Source organism: Choloepus didactylus, chromosome 1 (genome assembly GCF_015220235.1).
Source record: "Choloepus didactylus isolate mChoDid1 chromosome 1, mChoDid1.pri, whole genome shotgun sequence".
Lineage (NCBI taxonomy): Eukaryota > Metazoa > Chordata > Mammalia > Pilosa > Megalonychidae > Choloepus > Choloepus didactylus.
In genome coordinates this window covers 113,442,862-113,462,934 of record NC_051307.1, presented here as the reverse complement: position 1 = coordinate 113,462,934, position 20,073 = coordinate 113,442,862, and the positions used below count along the sequence as shown (strand labels likewise).

Genomic DNA, 20,073 nt, shown 5'->3' with positions numbered 1-20,073 from the left:
TTTGGATGCTCTGGAGGAGGGTATATATAAGAAGGGATTAATGAAGTACTATTTTGTGGGGAGGAGGGTTAGTTTAAGAGTTCTTCAAGATCCTTCTTTAGGGACCGTGAAAATAAAGACATTAAAAGAAAAAAGTATTTTCTAATAAAAAGGCATAACTATATATAATTTCTTTTTTTATAGGGTACATTTCAGCAGATGTGGATTTCCAAACAAGAATATGAAGAAGGAGGGAAGCAGTGTGTAGAAAGGAAATGCCCTTGAAAAGAATTCCCAGACCGCTACCTTCCTATGTCACCTTATGTTTCATAGCTTTAGTAAACTCAGGAAAAGAATGACCATCTTTTGTAGAATGTTTATACATTTTTGCATATTTCAATTTCCACTTAAATTTTTTAAGGCTTTAACTGGCTCTATAAATTAAAATGAGTTTGTGCTTTCTTTGAAATGCACTTATTCTTATTATAAGCATTTTATAATTTTGTATAAATATCTATTTTCTCTAAAATATTTTGCTTTCAGTAAAATGCTTTCCAACTCTGTTTATTATATTAATTACCAGTGGATTGGTAGAATTGCTTTTTATGGACTAGTAAAACTTACTGCCTATGCTTTTTACCTCAGGCTTGTAAAATTAAATAAAAATTGCCATTCCAGAAATATTTTTGGACTGTCATGCGTTGTTACTCACTACTTGCAGATGCTCAATGTATTTATCATTATTTTGAATTAAAGTACTCACTGCTTACACTAAGAGTAGTACCCACATCCTCTTCATATCCCACTACAATAGTAGTAATAAAAATGTAACACGAATTCCAAAAATCACCTTAATGTGTTTCCATGGCAGTTGACATCACTTTGATATTTACAGATAGCAGGTGATAGTAAAACTGCTTAGAAATAAGAATTTATAAAATAGGAATTTAATCTGAATGTTATACTTGATTTTTTAAAATTAATGATCAGTTCCAGAATTATGCTATATTCACATTTACAATAATTTATAATAGTTATTTGACTGATAATCCAATTTCTTTAATAAACCACATAATGTATTTACTTTCAAATACAGACTTATTGAAGAAAAAAATGGTAAGAAAAGAGTTCAGATATTAGACAAGACTTGACTTCTGGACTTCAGAAAGATGTGGAAATTTTTCCTGAAGAAATTTTTCTTTCTTTTTCTTTAAATTTTTCTTTCTTGCTTCGATGCGGGCTTGTTTCTCAAGTCTCAATCTAGAATTAAAAAAAAGCATAACAGCAATTTATATAAAACTGTTATCAAAATATGTATAGTTACTTAAAAACCTCAACTGTGCCTTTCTAATTGGTATTTCATGTGTATTATTAAACTTGAATAATAATCACTATAAACCTATAAGTCAAAAGATTCAAAATCAAAATCTAACTATCCTTCCTGTTTCCTGGCTGGAAAGAATGTACAAACCTTGTAAACCTGTAACAGTCATGTTCAATTCTGACATGACTAAGGCTATCTTTCTACCTTATTTTGGGAAATGCTGTAATTTTACTGAATACATTAGGTTGACATCCTGAGATGTATCCTGAGACCTTTGGGTATATCTTAATTTCAAAAAGCACTCTAGCATATCATTTTCTCTGCAACAGAGAAAATAAAGCCATGCCAAGAGATGATGCACAGCAGTTGAGGAGACTCACCACTTCCTGAGTGAGACTGCTTCCACGCATCAGTGTCCCAGGGCATAAGGCATTTGTACCTCAGCTAAATTATGTCAAGGACCTCTGGGATCACTTGGAAATCATCCAGATTGCACATGATAAATTCCTGGATGCCAGACCTTAACTGAACTTTGGTTATTTTACTGATCAGTAGGCATAAATTTATATAAAATATAAGAATACAAATTAAGAGACATACTGAGTAGCTACAGTATGCCAGTGCTGTGAAGAAGTCAGAAATGTGAGATAACTTCAGCAAGTGTTACATTTGGGTGAAGACAAAAATATGCACATATACAGAAAACAAATGAGCTGCTCTAAAATGAGTTCACAAGGTCAGACTAAACAAAATCAAAATGAGATTATCCATGCTATTCATCAATCTGCTCCAATTAAATTTTGTCTATTTACCAAAAAACTCATCTGAAAGAATAAGGGTTTGCTATTCTTAAGAATATTCAGAAGATATGCCCTGTACTCTGAAGGTAAGGCTAAAAGGGGTAGTTTCAAACAGAAAAATGAGCATATACATAGAACTTACAAAGGTGACACTAGGTTGATAAGTTCTTACATATTTTAAAAGTCACATTTGTAGCTTCACCTTACATGACTAAGGGACAAAGGTTAAAATGGTACATTAGTCTTGGAGAAAGTGTGGAAAGAACAGTGTAGTTAGATATCTTCAATTGTTTGGCATATGAACTGGGTCTTAAATGTGAATAGGAGAGATTCTGAAGCTGTAGAAACAAAAGGGGGAAAATGAATAAGCTAGGTTTAGGAAATTAGAAAGGTCTGGCTTTGATGAAAGGTGAATAAGTAGTGAAGACTAAATTAGTGGGAACAGTGGGTCTAGAAGGACCAAAGCCAATGCAGTAACACCAGGCTCTACTTTGGCCAGCTGGTACCACTTTATCTGGGTACTTGCAGTTCATGGCAATGGTGTAGGGGGTGAGAGAGAGGATGATTAAGAGCATCCTCAAAGCTCTTGCTTGGGCTCATCATTCTTGGCCTCCTTCTGAGCCAGATCTGAGCTGAATGTCACCTTCACCACTAGGCAACACCGGGTGCTCTGGGAGGGCGTTGGCAGCTTGAGGTGTGGGCCTTAGGCTGCAGCTCAAGACTTCTAGGCCGGGGGTGGGGAAAATTTAGAAGGTAGCTGAGGTGGCTACTGCAGTGCCTAAATTGTTTTCTAAAACAGATACAAGTACATAGAAGTAAATACCTGAAACTATCAAATTGCAATCCAGTAGCCTTGACTCTTGAAGACGATTGTATAGCAATGTAGCTTACAAGAGGTAACAGTGTGGTTGTGAAAGCCTCACACTCCCTTTATCAAGTGTATGTATGGATGAGTAGAAAAATGGGGACAAAAAACTAAATGGGTGGGGGTGTTTTGGGTGTTATTTTTTATTCTTATTTTCACTTTTTCTGGTACAAGGAAAATGCTCAAAAAATAGATTGGGGTGATGAATACACAACTCTATGATACTGTGAACAACTGATTGTACACTTTGGATGATTGTATGGTATGTGAGTATATCTCAAAATTGAATTAAACAGAAAACAAAACAAAAAACATACAAGGAAGACGGCAGAAAAGGAGAGGCAGAGCAAATGTAACAACTAGAGAAAAGGCAGAAAACGACTGGGACAGCAGCTCCAGGATATGAGTGGAGAGTATGTTGGGCAGATAATAAAACAGTTTTTGCAAAGTCAATTGAGGACTGAATAAAAAATACAGAACTATTAAACTTCCTCACCTGGGGAATTCCTAATACTCTCTCAAGCACTATGGACTCCCATTTAATAAGCCAAGTCCCTCAATCTTGAGGCCTGCTCTTATGAAATTTATTTCTGTAAGGGGAAGCTAAGCATACCTATAATTATGCCTAAGATTCACTTCCATAGGAACTCTTTTGTTGCTCAGATGTGGTCTATCTCTATGCCCAACTCGGCAAATCAAGTCATTACACTCCCTTCTATGTGGGATATGACTTCCAGGGGTGTAAGTCTCCTTAGCAATGTGGGACATGACTCTCAGGGATGACCCTGGTCCTGGCATCATGGGATTGACAATGCCTTCTTGACCAAAAGGGGGAAAAGAAACGTTAACAAATATGGTTTCAGTGCCAAAGAGATTTCAAATAGAGTCAAGGCGCTATTCTGGAGGTTACCCTATGTAAGCTTCAGCTAAATATTGCAGAGTGCCATAGTATGCCAAGCCCCAACCAACAGTATCATCCCTGCAAACCCTAAAGAATACTCAAGGCTCTATCTGAGACTCTATAAAAGTTTCAATAAGTGTATTCTTCAGAAATTTAAAACCTCTAGATTGTTCCTATGCCAGTTAAGCCGGAAAACCCAAAGGTACCAGTCTCTCCAAGAACATCACCGGATGGATCTCCCTACCCCATAATGTCGACACCTATTTTAAACATGAAGTTAGAATGGCCATTGCCCAAATATCACTGAGGACTGAAAGAATGATGAAATGAGAGGTAGGAGTTGTAACAGAGAAGACAGGATTTAACAACTGATTCTGACAACTGAATCATTATATAGATACTTTTTTTTAAGTCTCTAATATATTGGAACAGCTAGAAGGAAACACCTGAAACTGTGGAACTGTAACTCATACCATACTGTGAAATTTCTCTATAACTATTTGTTAAACTGTACTTTGAAATTTATCACTTTTCTGCATATACACATTTCACAATAAAAAAAAGTTTAAATAAATAAGCAGGGTGGGGTGGAGTGGATATAAGCTCTTGGGGAAGAGGTAACATTTTTTGAGGAACTCTTGCTAAAAATACAGTGTATTGAAGGAAGTTGTTAAAAGCTGTGGTTCTTGTGCTGCTAGGATTTCCCTCTTAAAAAAAATTTCCAGAGGCTTTCCCAGCCTGGAATTCCTATCTCTAGCAACTTTACAAAGTATCTCTGTGGTTCCCCCAACATCTGTCATTTTCTGCAGACACAGTAATGAGATTGAGCAGCATCCTTGGTTCAACAAACCACAAACTTGGAATTCTTTTCCTTTCCAGTTGCAGTTCTGGGGATTATATTCTCCTCTGGTTTCTGTCTGCTTTCCAGTGTTTTAAAACAGTTCCTTTAAAAGTTTTTATTCAGTTTTTGTAATTATTAGCTGGAAGTTCAGAGGGGACCCCTTCGCTCCTCTGCCATACCAGAAACCCTATGTTCTTCCTATTCAATAATAAACTTAACCCAGAAAAAATTTGCTCTACAAAATATTTTGAGATCAATATTCTCAAATTCTAATGGAATGGAAAAAAAAATATGTGAGTTTAATAGTCTAAAAGTTGCAGAGCAAAGTCTAAGCAAAGCCTTAGGAAGAGCTTAAAAAAAACCCATGATCAGAGCAATTTAAAAATACATTTTGGGTTATTCTCAAATAAAGACTTAGAAGATAGATGCAGCATGCAGGTAGGAGAAAAGGAAAGGCTGTTTAAGCAAAATATGTGGGCTGTTTCAAAGTAAAGTTTAATGCAAAAGAGGAGAAAAATGTAAAGTAACTGGATACTAGCAATAGATAATATGAGAGAGTCAAAGGGTAAGAAAAACTGAGGCATGTTTATAGCAGCCCCGAACTGGAAACAGCCCAAATGTTCATCAATAGAAGAGTGGAAAAACTGTGGTATATTCATACAATGATAATACTTTCTTATTAATAACAAAAATATACTGTACAAAAGAACAAATATCACAGACACACTGAGCAAACTAAGGCTGAACATATAAAAGAGCATACACCGTAGGAGTCTATTTATATGCAAGGAAAACTGATCTGAAAAAGAAATAATAACAATGGTGGTCTCTGAGGGATGGAGAAAATGAGGGGGAAGGATTGCTAGAAATATTCTGGGGTGATGGGAATGTCATATATTTTGATACGGGTGGGTTACTCAGCTGTATACATTTATCAAACTTATCAAATTGACTGCATTTCACTGTATGCAAATTTTATCTAAGAAAATGAACGCCCCCCTCCAAAATACTTGATTACTTGGAAAAACAAAGTTGAGGCCCTCTCCCCTTTTTTTAAGGATTTAAAAAAGATTTTGTTTCCTGATTGAAATATGTGTAGCTCTGAAATGTTCTCCATAATCTCTACCAACTAGAAGAAAGATATTCTTAAAAATATTTCTTTTCTACATACATAGTATTTTATATATGTAATTCCCACTCTTACTTTTGATCTGTACATATTAGCTCACTCACTGAGTTCCATCCACTCTTCTCCTGGGATTAAGAATTCTCACCTAAAACTCAGAGGATTCCAAAAGGATTCCAGATGATACTCTAGGAAGCATCTCTAAAGTCTTTTGTCTTCTAGATGCTATATAGGATACATTAAATAATGAAAAATTATACTCCTGAAAGGGCCAAAGACCACATCAAATCCTTTTTAAAAGGAGGTAAGATATACCTACAAAGTATTGTTGATACTTCTGAAAGACTGGAAATCATCTACATCCAATAATAGTGGACTGATTCAAAAAAATTATGAAGCACATAATGGACTAAATCTATGCATTAGAACAAGACTATGATAGACTATTGATAAAGATTTTTAGGATCTAGTGAATGAAGAAAAGCTGATTCAAAAACAGTATAACCAGTTTGTTTGAAATATACTCAAGCCCTCCAAAAATGTCTCCAAGATAACATGAATTCAGATATGCAACAGGCTCCTTTACTCTCCCTAGCTCTTTTTCCATTTCATTAACTTTGCAACATCAGTTCACGTTTTGTGCAACTGAATTACTCGAACCTTCATTTTAGCAATACAGTAGGATTTTACCATTATCTACATATAAACAGATGAACAGAAAGACAACAAAACTTTTGAAAGGGTATACATTAGAAGGTTAACAGTAGCTATTTCTGAAATGTGAGATTTAGAAAAGCCACATTCTTTTAATCCACTCATGTTGGGGCAGACCTACTGTGTTTGATTAGGTAGTTTCCATTGAGATGTGACCCACCCAATTGTGGGTGGGACCTTCTGATTAGATTATTTCCATGGTGGTGTGACCCTGGCTATTCAAGGTGGTTCTTTATTTTTTTACTGGAGTCTTTAAGAGAGCTCAGAGAGAAAGAGAGTGCTCAGAGCCAACACAGACTCAGGCACGCAGAGATGCAGACAGAAAGACATTCATTTGGAGATACTAAGCTAAGAGATGAAGCCTGGACTTTGCCCTGGAGAAGCTAAGAGAGGATCCCCAGATGCTTAGAGAGAAATGCCCTGGGAGAAACAAGTAAGGACGCACAGGAGCTGAGAGGGAGAAGCTAAGAGAGAAAACCATAGACATTTTGGAGAAAGCAACGGAAACGAGAAGCTAACCCTGGGAGAGGGTCAGCAGACTTTGGCCATGTGTCTTTCCATGTGACAGAGGAACCCCAGATGCCATTGGTCTTTCCTCAGTGAAGGTATCCTCTTGTTGATGCCTTAGTTTGGACACTTTTATGGCCTTAGAACTGTAAATCTGTAATCTAATAAATCCCCATTGAAAAAGCCAATCCATTTCTGATATATATTTTGACCGCTTTAGCAAACTAGAACACCTGATTTTTCTGATCTTTCTATAATAAACTGTATCACTTACGTAATAATAGAAATTATAGTTTAAAGAAAAGTTTTATTTCATCTGACGTAAAGATGTTTCATTATTAAGGGTCATTGTGCTCACCTGACAAAATGGTCTACATAAGGCATTGCAAAGAATCGTTTCCTATTGTATCTTTTATTTAGGTGCCAAGGTATAGGCCATTGCTTGAATTTGTGCCTGTCAAGAAAGCAAAACACAGTGAAAACAACACATTTTCACTTTTTACAAACATAGTCTTAACTTTCTTTGAACCAAATGTTTTCAATAAAAGAGATGGACTTGGCTTTTAAAGATTTAAAAATTTTTAGTTTTAAATTATAAAATATTGAAAACTTACAGAAAAGTACAGATAATGTAACAGACACTCTAACCCACCAAAGCACTGCAGACACAGCTAAAGTTCCCACTTCCACAATAACTCTAGTCATAAGCTGGTGTACCATTACCAGGTATTTTTTTTTTTTTTTGGTAATTTTACTACATATATATATATATAAAATTTGATGTTTATATATGATTGACACACACACACACACACACACACACACACACACACACACACACACACATATATATCTATAACTTGATATCTAAACATATGTTTGTGTTTTGAGCTTTAAAAATGTAAATAAATTTACCAAACTAACTTTGAGAGGTGACTGACACAGTCATATATACAGTGGGGTCTCAAATGGAATTCCAAACAGCATTTAAAATGAACTATTTATCTCTATCTCTAACTATCTCTTTGTAGCAACATAAAGAAACCTAAAAAAAAAAAACCATAATATTCAATGGAGGAAAAGAAATTGGAAAATCATAACATAACATTAATTTGAAAATATTTCAATTAAAAAGTTAAAGGAGACAATTTCAGGTCTTTTAACCAATCATTTCTAAACACTTTAGGCTTATAAAATTCCCATGTCTTTGTAATTTTGGCTTTTAATATGTAATTTGACAGACAGTGCCATAAAAGGTACAGACTACTGCCTTAAGCAGAATAGGTATGGTATTATATTTCCCTCTGTTCATTCCCCATTAAGCTGACAGTCTGCTCCTATTTTCCAATAGCTAAGGACATGACATATCAAAAAGTAGTATCTTACATTATCATCACATGATCTTTTTGACATAAAAAAAGTTGGATGTATATTTTAAGACGGAGCTCTGCATTTAAAAGGCTATTTTAAATATTTTAACATACAATTAAGGAATTAGGGAAAAAGGCAATGGAATTATGTTTGCATTAATAAGCAATTGATATAATTGCTATGTTCGTTACTTTGCACTTTGGGGAGTGTTAAAAAACACAGTTTCACATTTTGGCCCAGGGTTTATCCTGATGGCAATATGCAAACTGTGACTGGTTGGTGGGATCTTATTCCTTTAGAACTTCTTCTTCAATATCCCAGGATTTTAATGGGTGAAGAAGGCAGGTGTGTGCTGAAGCTTCATGGGATTTATATCCCTCTGAAATTGTATGTATAATGTACATTTCTCTGGAAAAAGAATTCAGAACTTTCATTAAATTCTCAAAAGGTCATATGACTCTCTTTAAGATTCTGAACTACTGTTAAAAGGCTACACTCATTCATATCTGGAATTCCAAAGGGGTTCTGGATCTTCGCTTATAAATGAGATACATCTCTAATGTATCTGATATGTTGTGAATGTTTTCTTAAAATGTATCAGGTAGGGGAATAAGGCATAGGAAGTCCACTCTCATCTTAGAAGAGTCACAACGTAATTTTTGTACCAGATGATTCTTCCAAAGATGTCTCTTCTCCAAGCACCAGGTCTGGCTTTTTCTTGACCAGTCTGAAGAAGCCTTAGGGCATCTTCTCTTTCCTGGACAACCTTATCTAATGCATCCATGGAATCTATCACCTGAGAAGGGAATAGAAATATGCAGTTTCAACAATTACCTACAACAGAATTCCAAAGAGAACAAATAAGACTTACACTACAGAAAACCTATGGTGAATATTTTTTTTTTCCAGAGAACTATTATGTCAAATTAAAAATCTTTCTGGCATAGGTAGGCATACATGGGAGTCTGTAATATCACTTTCTGTAATTTTTAAAAAGTTTATATAGTTTCATTTAAATGAAAATTTATTTAGCTCAGATTTCCATATATTACTTTTGCTTGGAGAGGGATACAATTTTATAGACTCCTTTTCGAGACCCACTGTGACTTCTATTTCAGGACTCAATGAGCCAATAAGTGATAATTTGTTACTTTTGCTATATTAAAAAACATGTTCTGGCCTCAAATAATCACTGTCCTCCCAATATGCAGATATTTTGGCCTGCTTGGCAGCAGTTGCTATTATAGGCAAAGGAGTAGTTTACCATGATTCCAATCTGTAAAGATCCATCAAGATGAAAGAAGATAATATGGGAACTTCTATTATTTTTCAACTCTTCCTTTTATGATTCCTATTGTGTAGGTGTTTTATAATTTACTTACTTGTAATTGTGGTAAAATAGACATAACAAAAATTATTTCAACCATTTTATGGGGACAATTCTTTGATACTGAATACACTGACAATACCATGTACCTTTCACCACTATTTCCAGACTATTTTCATCATCCCAAACTCAAACTCACTCATTTAACTCCCCATATCCCCCTCTGCCAACTCCTGATTAACCCCCATTCTTATTTGTCTCTATGAATTTATTTTTCTAAGTATTGCATATGAGAGAAATCATAAAATATTTGTCCTTTTGTGTCAGGCTTATTTCACATTCAACATGATGTCTTCAAGGTTCATCCATGTTGTCGCATGCACCAGCATTTCACTTTTTTTAAATGCTAAATGATATTCAATTGTATGGACAGACCACATTTTGTTTACCCATTCATCTGTTGATGGACGCTTAGGTTGCTTCCACCTTATGGCTATTGTGAATAATGCTGTGATGAATACTAGTGTAAAAATACCTGTCTGAGTCCCTACTTTCAATTCTTTTCGGTATATACTCAGGATTGGGATTGCTGGGTCATATGGTCAATACAGAATATCTTTTTTGTCTCTTGTAATCTTTTGACTTAAAGTCTATTTTGTATGACTGTTAATATATTCATTCCAGCTCTCTTTTGTTTACTGCTTGCATAGAATATCTTTTTCTACCCTTTTACTTTCAACCTCTTTGTGTCTTTGTACCTAAAGTCAGCCTCTTGTAGACAGCATACAGATGGATCATGCTTTTTCATACAATCTACCAATCTCTGCCTTTTAATAGGAGTTTAATCCACTGAAATTAAAAGCAATAACTGAGAAGAATTTACATCTGCCATTTAGTTGTTTTCTAAACAAGTCCACTATCATCTTAGAAGAGTCACACAGCTGTGCATCCATCACCAAAATTATTTTTTTTTCAATTTTTAGAACATTTTCACTACTCCAGAAAAGAAATAGACAAAAATAGGAAACTCAAATCTGCCCATATCCCTAACAATCTCCCTCCATTACTGACTCATAGTATTGCTATAGTACATTTCTTAGTGTTGATGAAAGAATGTTAAAATGCTACTAACTGTAATATACAGTTTGCAATAGGCACATATTTTTCCCTATATGCCCCTTTATTATTAACTTCTAGTTATAGGGTCATACATTTGTTTTCGTTTTGTTGTTTTTAATTTTTTTTATATTTTATTTTATTTTGAAATAAATTCAAAGTTACATGAATAGTTGCAAAAACAATACTAGCCCCATACACAGAATTCCATCATACCCTGACCCCCTCCCCCAATAGCTTAATCCACCAACTTTAACATGCTGTCACATCATTATTTCTTTCCCTCCCTCCCTCCCTCCCTATCATTCATCATATATTTCTCTGTCTTCTGAATATATGAGAGTTAGCTGCACACATCCTTGAACATCCACTATAATTCACGTATGTACTCCCCATGAACAAGAACATTCTTTTACGTAATTCCATTAAGCCCAGCTAAGAAGTACAAGAGATTCAACAATGATTCAATGCTTACATTCTATATTTCCTTTTCCTTATGTCTAAACTGTGTCCCTTTGAGCCACCTGTCCTCCACCCTCCAATCCCATCCAAGTTCATCCTTAGCATTCAATTGTCGTCAAGTTAGACTTTTTTTTTTTTTTTTCTTTTTTCAATTGTGGAAACATATATACAGCCTAAATCTTCCCATTCCGCCCCTTTCCTAGCCTTCCATTAGTGGGATTAATCACATTTAGAATGATGTTATGCTCTTTCCCACCATCCATTACTAGAAATTTCCCTTCACCTCAAACAGCAACCCTACACTCCTTTCTTAACTTCCCATTGCCCCTTTCCCCATTTCTCTTAATACAGACTCTACTTTTCATCTCTATGGTTATATTCTCTGATAATTTCTTTGTGTTTGCTGTGGGGGTTAAAATTAACCTCTTAAATCCCTATCAATCTTGTTTTTCTTTGATACCACCTTCACTTCAATAGGACACATAAACTATGTTCCTATACTCCTTCATTCCCTCACCTTTATATAGTTGTCTAAAATTACGTATTTTACATTGAGTTAAAAAACCATTGATTTGTCCTTAGAGTTTGTGTATTTTTTATCATGTAGGAAGTAAATAGTGGAGTTATAGTTCAAAAATTATTGACTTCTATTTGTATTCCACTGTGTTTGGAGAATGTTCTTTGAGTATATTCAAATTTTTTTTTTTTTTTTTTACAAATTTCTTGAGGCTTGTTTTATGTCTCAGCTTATGGTCCCTTCTGGGGAAAGATCTGTGATCACTAGAAAAAAATGAGTGTCCTGGTGATCTGGGATGTAAGGTACTATATATGTCTGTTAAAATTCTCTATATCTCTTTCTCCTTTCTTTGTTTCTCTGTTGGTAGGGCTTCCTTTAGAATCTGAAGTAGGGCAGGTCTTTTATTGGCAAAGTCTCTCAGCATTTGTTAATCTGTGAAAAATTTAAGCTCTCCCTCAAATTTGAAGGAGAGTTTTGCTGGATAAAGTATTCTTGGCTGGAAATTTTTCTCTCTCAGAATTTTAAGTATGTCATGCCACTGCCTTCTTGCCTCCATAGTGGCCACTGAGTAGTCACTACTTAGTCTTATATTGTTTCCTTTGTATGTGGTGAATTGCTTTTCTCTTGCTCTTTTCAGAACTTGCTCCTTCTCTTCAGTATTTGAGTCTGATCAGAATGTGTCTTGGGGTGGGTTTATTTGGATTTATTCTATTCGGAGTTCGCTGGGCATTTATGCTTTGTGTGTTTATATTGTGTAGAAGGTTGGGGAAGTTTTCCCCAACAATTTCTTTGAATACTCTTTCTAGACCTTTACCATTCTCCTTCCTTTCTGGGACACCAATGAGTCTTAAGTTTGGACGTTTTATTTTATCTATCGTATCCCTGAGATCCATTGTGATTTTTTCAATTTTTTTCTCCATTCTTTCTTTTGTTCTTTCATTTTCTGTTCTGTGGATTTCTAGGACACTGAGATGTTGTTCAGTTTCCTCTAGTCTTGAATTGTGAGTATCCAGAGACTTTTTGATTTGGCCAACAGTTTCTTTTATTTCCATAAGATCTTCTATTTTTTTATTTACTCTTGCAATGTCTTCTTTATGCTCTTCTAGGGCCTTTCTTATGGCATTTATATCCTGGGCCATGGTTCTCTTGATGTCCTTTAAATCCTTTGCCATGTTTTCGTTCTTTGATTGTACCTGTTTAATTAATTTTGCGAGGAATAACGTTTCTTCCGAAATCCTGATTTGTGTGTTTGGAGCTGGATTCTCCATATCTGGTTTTAACATAAGCATTAAGATTTTCTGTTGTTTTGGCCTCTTGGCATTTGTTTTGCTTGATAGGGTTCTTAAAGGATATCGATCTAATTTTTCAGAGGCACAGCTTGGTGACGTACACTTTCTCTAGATAACCAGCAGATGGCGTCTGTGAGCTACTTATATCCCTCCAGTCTGTAGTGTGGGGAAATGATTCTTGTACGTTCAGTTGGAGCTCAGCCTGGGCACGCTGCTGGAGTCACCCGCCCTGAATGTGGGGTGCGCACACGGGTGGTCAGGGAGGAAGGGCAGCTCTCTCTCGGTGTCCCATAAACCACCAGACTTGGCATAGTGCCTCTCGGTTCTCTGAGCGTATCCCCCCTCCCAGCTGCGATCCTCCCTCGGCCGAGAGAAAATGCTGTGCTATGTCATCAGTGTGCACCGTCCCTCTAGGGAAGCCCTGGGCCACTTGGCTGTGCCACGGGGCTCTCAGCTCACCTCAGGATGCAGATTGTGTGAGGCTGTCTCCACTGCAACTCCTTGTGGGCTGAGAGCAGCCGAGGTTTTCTCCACAGAGAGAGAGCGAGAGACAGAATATTTCCCCCGATTCTCCCAAGGTCAGCCGTCACCAAAAGTCTCTATCTGCTTGTTGAGGATTTGCTGTCTGTATTGAACTGTTATCACTAAAACCTCACTTGGGGCTGGGCTGAGAAAGTGCACGGCGCGGCTTCCGTGAGGGAGGGGCTCCCAGCTCTAGGTTCTTGGCTCTCAGCGCGGGTCCGCAGTTTTACTTACAGATTTTATGCTGTGATCTCGGGCATTCCTCCCAATTCATGTTGGTGGATGTTGAGTGTTCTGTCATGTTTGTCTCCCCACTACCATTCCAGGTTATTTACTGGTTTTTTGTTCATTTATGAATTGTTCTGGAGGAGACTAGGTCTTCCACCTCTTTCTATGCTGCAGTCTTCCCAGAATCTCCCATACATTTGTTTTAGTTAATGAAAGAGATTAATAATATTTGTACAGTTAATCACAGACACTGCCCACCACAGGATTCACTGTTTTATACATTCCCATCTTTTAACCTCCAATTTTCCTTCTGGTGACATATGTGACTCTGAATTTCCCCTTTCCACTACATTCACACACCATTCAGCACTGTTACTCTCACAATAACATGCTACCATCACCTCTGTCTATTTTCAAACACTTAAGTTCAACCTAGTTGAACATTCTGTTCATAATAAGCAATTGCTCCCCATTCTTTAGCCTTGTTCTATATCCTGGTAACTTCTGTTTCATGTTAATGAGCTTACATATTATAATTAGTTCATATCAGTGAGACCATAGTATATTTGACTTTTTGTGTCTGACTTATTTCACTCAATATAGTGCCCTCAAGGTTTCTTCATCAACTCATTTTTTTAAAAGACAGTTTTGTTCACCCACCATACATTCTGTCCTAAGTAAACAATCGATGGTTCCCTACATAATCATGCATTTATGCCCCTTTTCCCCTCTCTTCTCCTTATCTATATAAGGACATCTCCACTTCTTCTACAAAGGAGGAGGAAGAGTCAAAGAAGGTAGAGAGACAAAAGACAAAGAAAGAAAGAAAGAAAGAAAAAAGACAGCTAAAAAGCAACAAAAGGAAAGACAGAATTAAATTAAAGTAAAATAAAAGTCAGACAACATCACCAATGCCAAGAGTCCAATACCCCTCCCTTAATGTGCCCCTCTTATAAGCATTTTGCTTTGGTATATTGCCTTTGTTACATTAAAGGAAGCATAATACAATGTTTCTGTTAATTATAGTCTCTAGTTTGCATTGATTGTATTTTTCCCCCAAATGCCACCCCATTTTTAATACCTTGCAACGTTGACATTCATTTGTTCTCCCTCGTGTAAAAACATTATTTGTATATGTTATCACAATTGTTGAGCACTCTAGGTTTCACTGAATTATACAGTCCCAGTCTTAATCTTTCCTTTTTCCTTCTGGTGTCTCACATACTAAGCTTCTTCTTTCAACCATACTCACAGTCATCTTTGTTCAGCGTACTTACATTGTTGTGCTACTGTCACCCAAAATTGTATTCCAAATCTCTCACTCCTGTCTTTTCCTGTCTGTCTGTAGTGCTTCCTTTACTATTTCCTGTAATAGCAGGTATCTTAGTCACAAACTCTGTCACTGTCTGTCTGTCAGATAACATTTTAAACTCTCCCTCATATTTGAAGGACAGTTTTGCCAGATATAGGATTTTTGGTTGGAGGTTTTTCTCTTTTAGTATCGTAAATATATCACACCACTTCCTTCCTGCCTCCATGGTTTCTACTGAGAAATCCACACATAGCCTTACCAAGTTTCCTTTGTATGTGATGGATCGCTTTTCTCTTGCTGCTTTCAGGATTCGCTTTGTCTTTGACATTTGATAAACTGACTAGTAAGTGTCTTGGTGATCTATTCTGTTTGGGGTCGCTGCGCTTCTTGGATCTGTAATTTTACCTCTTTATAAGACATGGGAAATTTTCAATGGTTATTTTCTCTATTATTGCTTCTGCCTGCTTTCCCCTCTCTTCTCCTTCTGGGACACCCATGACACATACATTCATGTGTTTCATGTTGTCACTCAATTCCCTGAGACATTGCTCCTATTTTTCCATTCTTTTCCCTATGTGTTCTACTGTGTGTAGGATTTCCGGTGTCTTGTTCTCCAGTTCCTGAGTGTTTTCTTCTGCCTCTTGAGATCTGCTAATTGTATGTCTCCATTGTGTCTTTCATCTCTTCTGTTGTGCCTTTCATTTCCATATATTCTGCCAGTTGTTTTTTTCAAGCTTTTGATTTCTACCTTTTGTTCACCTAGTGTTTATTTATATCCTTCATCTCTTTTGCCATATCTTCCCTGAACTCACTGATTTGGTTTTTGATTTGATTTAGCATATTTCTTTGAAAATCTTTAATTGATTATTTCATAAAAGTGAAACAATATCTCAACTGCATCTTAACTGAGGTGAAAGTTTGGTCCTTTGGGCCATATCTCCATTTTTCCTAATATAATTTGTAGTTTTCTGTTGTCTAGGCATCTGTTTTCCTTGATTATCCTAGTCAGATTTTCCCAGACCAGCCAGGGTTCATGTCTTAGAGTTGGGCTATATTCAGAGTCAAGTTTCCCTGAGGATGTGTGTTAGAAGGTTGACCCTTTCTTGTGAGGCCTCTAGCTGCTGTGCTTTTCCTAACCTGCCCAGCAGGTGGCGCCTGTCAGCCTGTAGCTCCCGACTGGTGTAAGGAAGTGTGGCCCCTTTAAATCTTAGCTTAGGTTGTTTCTGTTATGACTGTTTTCCCCCAGGCTCTGGGGTCTGAGTTCTGAAGGGAGGGCAGGCCCTTGAGCTGGGCCCCACCTCCTTCCTCTTACCCCCCCACCCAGAGAGTTATCTTCTGCATTTGAATAGCTCCTCTGTCTCTCTGACTCTGTTAACTCCACCCCTGTCTGGGTCAGAGTGCTGGAAATGGAAAATAGCTGAGGCTCTCTCCACTGAGCCACTCAGATTGAGAGAGAAAAAGGGAAAGCCCCCTTTTAGAGCCAGTACATGGCCCCCCAGTTTCACCATCTGTCAGATAGTGCAGCTGGACACACAGGCTCTCTTTCCCAGGGAACAGGTGTTTTCTGGCTAAGGGCAGTCTCTAAAAGCCTCTGTATTTTTCCTTCTTTTCTCTTTTAATTAATTTTTTTTCTCTGTGAAACCCACCTCCTCTACACTGGGAGCAACCTCAGGGCACTTTGCTGCTTGTTAGGGGTTTATCTATGTTTGTAGCTTGTCTTCAACAGTCCACATTTGTTAATTAAAACCCCAAATTGACCTGGGCTGAGCTATATTCATCTGCTCCAAGAATGCTACTTTCTCCTACAGCGAGGCCCTGCCACTCTGCCTGCCATGGGGCAAGGGGGCTCCCAGCATGGTTCTGCAGTTTTTATGTCACGGTTCTGCAGATTTTATGCTGCAATCTCAGCCATTCCACCCAATTCAGGTTGGTGTACGACGTGTGAATAGTCACAATTGTCCCCCAGCAGTTGTTATAGATTATTTACTAGTTGTTCCTGGTTATTTATTAGTTGCTCCAGGAGACTGACTAAATTCCACACCTCTCCATGCTGCCACCTCAGCTCCTCCCTTCTTTGATTTCTTTTTGCAATGTTTTGTAGTTTTCCTTTACATCCTTGTGTAGGTTTACTACTAGATATTTGATTCTTTTAGTTGCTATTGTAAATGGAATTTAAAAAATTGATTTCCTCCTCAGATTGCTCATTTCCAGCATATAAAAACACTACTGTTTCTGGGTGTTGATCTGGTATCCTGCCACTTTGCTGAACTCTTTTATTAGCCCTGGTGGCTCTGTTGTAGATTTTTTGGAACTTTTGAAATATAGGATCATGTCATCTGCAAATAGGGAAAGTTTTACTTCCTTTCCAATTTGGATGTTTTTCATTCCTTTTTCTTCCCTAATTCCTCTAGCTAGAACTTCTAGCACAACACTGAATAACAGTTGTGACAGTGGGCATCCTTGTCTTGTTCCTGATCTTAGAGGGAAAGCTCTCAGTTTCTCACCACTGAATACAATGTTAGCTGTGGGGTTTTCATATACAACCTTTGTTAGTTTGAGGAAATTTCCTTCTATTCCTCTTTCGAAGTGTTTTTAATATGAAAGGATGATGTATTTTTCAACTGCTTTTTCTGCATCATTCGAAATGATCATGTGGTTTTTCCCTTCAATCTGTTAATGCGGTATATTACATTAACTGATTTTCTTGTGTTGAATCACCTGGATACCTGGAATAAAACCCACTTGATCATGGTGTATAGCTCATTTAATGTGCTGCTGGATTTGATTTGCAAGTATTTTGTTGAGGATTTTTGTATCTATATTCATTAGAGAATCTGGTCCTGCAATTTCTTTTTCTTGTAGTGTCTTTATCTGGCTTTGGTATTAGGGTGATGTTGGCTTCATAAAAGAGGTAGTGTTCCTTCCTCTTCAATTTTTTGGAAGAGTATGAGCAAGATTGGTACTGATTCTTCTTGGAATGATCAGTGGAATTCATTTGTGAAGCCATCTGGTCCTGGGCTTTTCTTTGTTAGGAGGTTTTTGATGACTGATTCAATCGCTTTACTCTTTACTTGTCATTGGTTTGTTGAAGTCTCCTATTTCTTCTTGAGTCAGTGAATGTTCTTTGCATGTTTCTAGAAAATTATCCATTTCATCTAGGCTGTCTAATTTGTTGGCATACAGTTGTTCATCAGTTGTGGGGTCAGCAGTAATATGCCTCCACTCATTTCTGATTTTATTTATTTACAACTTCTCTTTGTTAGTCTAGCTAAGGGTTCAATTTCATTGATATTCTCAAAGCAAAAACTTTGGTTTTGTTGATTCTATTCTCTCCCCCTCCACCCCCCAATTTCATTCATTTTTGCTCTAAGATAAAGTTACTTCTTTCTTTTTGCTTGCTTTGGGATTAGCAAACTTGTTGCTTCTTTTTCTAGTTCCTCCAGGTATGCAGTCAGGTTTTTGATTTTAGCTCTTCCTTCCTTTTTAATGTAGGCATTTAGGGCTATACATTTCCCTCTCAGCACTGCCTTCACTGCATCCCACAAGTTTTGATATGTTGTGTTCTTGTTTTCATTCATCTAGAGATATTTACTGATGTGTCTTGCAATTTCTTCTTTGACCAACTGCTTGTTTAAGAATATGTTGTTTAACCTCCATATATTTGTGAACTTTCCTGTTCTCTGCCTGTTATTGATTTTCAGCTTCATCTCATTATGATCAGAGAAAGTGCTTTGTATAACTTCAATCTTTTAAAATTTATTGTGATCTGTTTTGTGAACCAACATGAAGTCTATCCTTGAGAAATGATCCATGAGTACTTGAGAAGAATGCATATCCTGCTGTTTTGGGGTACAATGTCTGTTAGATTTAGTTCACTTATATTATTCAAGTTCTCTGTTTCTTTATTGATCCTCTGTTTAGATGTTCTATCAATTGATGACAGTGGTGTACTGAAGTCCCCAACTATTACTGACCACACCTTTGGATTTTGGAGAACTAGGTTTTTATTATGCACTCTGGCACTAGCAAACTCTACCAGGAAGCCAGGCTGTAGTCCTCTCCTTGGAATTTCAAAAAGAACCCCTTAGATATCAATGTGTTAACAATTCCTTGGGAATTTATAAACAAAACATACCTAAACTAAAAGTAGACTTACTTAATGACTCTCTGGAAACAAAGCATAACTTTCTCACTGTTCTCAGATAAATGGCTACATAAAATAAGGTTATTTAACCTGAATTAATGAAGGCTTCTGTTCCGATTTGCTAATGCTGCCAGAATGTAAAACACCATAGACGGATTGGCTTTTATAAAGGGGTTTATTTGGTTCCAAAGTTACAGTCTTAAGGCCATGAAGAGTCCAAGGTAAGGCATCAACAGTCGGGTACCTTCACTGAAGGATGATTGATGGTGTCCAAAAACCTCTGTTAGCTAGAAGGCACGTGGCTGGCATCTGCTTGCTCCCAGGTTGCGTTTCAAAATGGTGTTCTCCAAAATGTCAGTGTCAGCTTCCAACGGCCATCTTCAAAATGTGTCTCAGCTACAGCTAGCTGTGAGTTCCTTCTGTCTGAGTTTTTATAGGGCTCCAGTGAACTAATCAAGGTCCATGTTGAATGGGCAGGGCCACACCTCCATGGGAATTATCCCATCAAGATTTTGCCCACAGTTGACTGAGTCACATCTCCATGGAAACAATCAATAGATTCCAAAATCTAATCAACACTAATATGACTGGTCCCACAAGATTGCATCAAAGAACATAGCAGAAACATGCACTTTTGTTAAAATAAATACTTTCATAAAGAACCCCTGTCATATGGTCAGCTGGGTATGTACTTCCCTACCATTCTTGCTGCACTCCTAATTACAGTC

The 20,073-nt window shown here is 37.0% G+C and overlaps 2 protein-coding genes across 2 annotated transcripts in view; one reads left to right on the top strand and one right to left on the bottom strand.

Annotated features, from left to right (window-relative positions):
* Positions 1–654, top strand: part of ACTL6A (actin like 6A) — a 39,996-nt gene extending 39,342 nt beyond the window's left edge. Inside the window, exon 14 of the mRNA XM_037840062.1 lies at positions 184–654. Within this exon, the coding sequence (XP_037695990.1) occupies positions 184–264 (81 nt within the window). The 3' untranslated portion in view covers positions 265–654. The remainder of the gene's footprint in view (positions 1–183) is intronic.
* MRPL47 (mitochondrial ribosomal protein L47) overlaps positions 165–20,073 on the bottom strand; it is a 29,015-nt gene continuing 9,106 nt past the window's right edge. The window contains exons 5-7 of the mRNA XM_037840075.1: positions 9,094–9,224; positions 7,416–7,511; positions 165–1,239 (exon numbers count right to left, since the gene is read on the bottom strand). Of these exons, the coding sequence (XP_037696003.1) occupies positions 1,116–1,239; positions 7,416–7,511; positions 9,094–9,224 (351 nt within the window). The 3' untranslated portion in view covers positions 165–1,115. The remainder of the gene's footprint in view (positions 1,240–7,415; positions 7,512–9,093; positions 9,225–20,073) is intronic.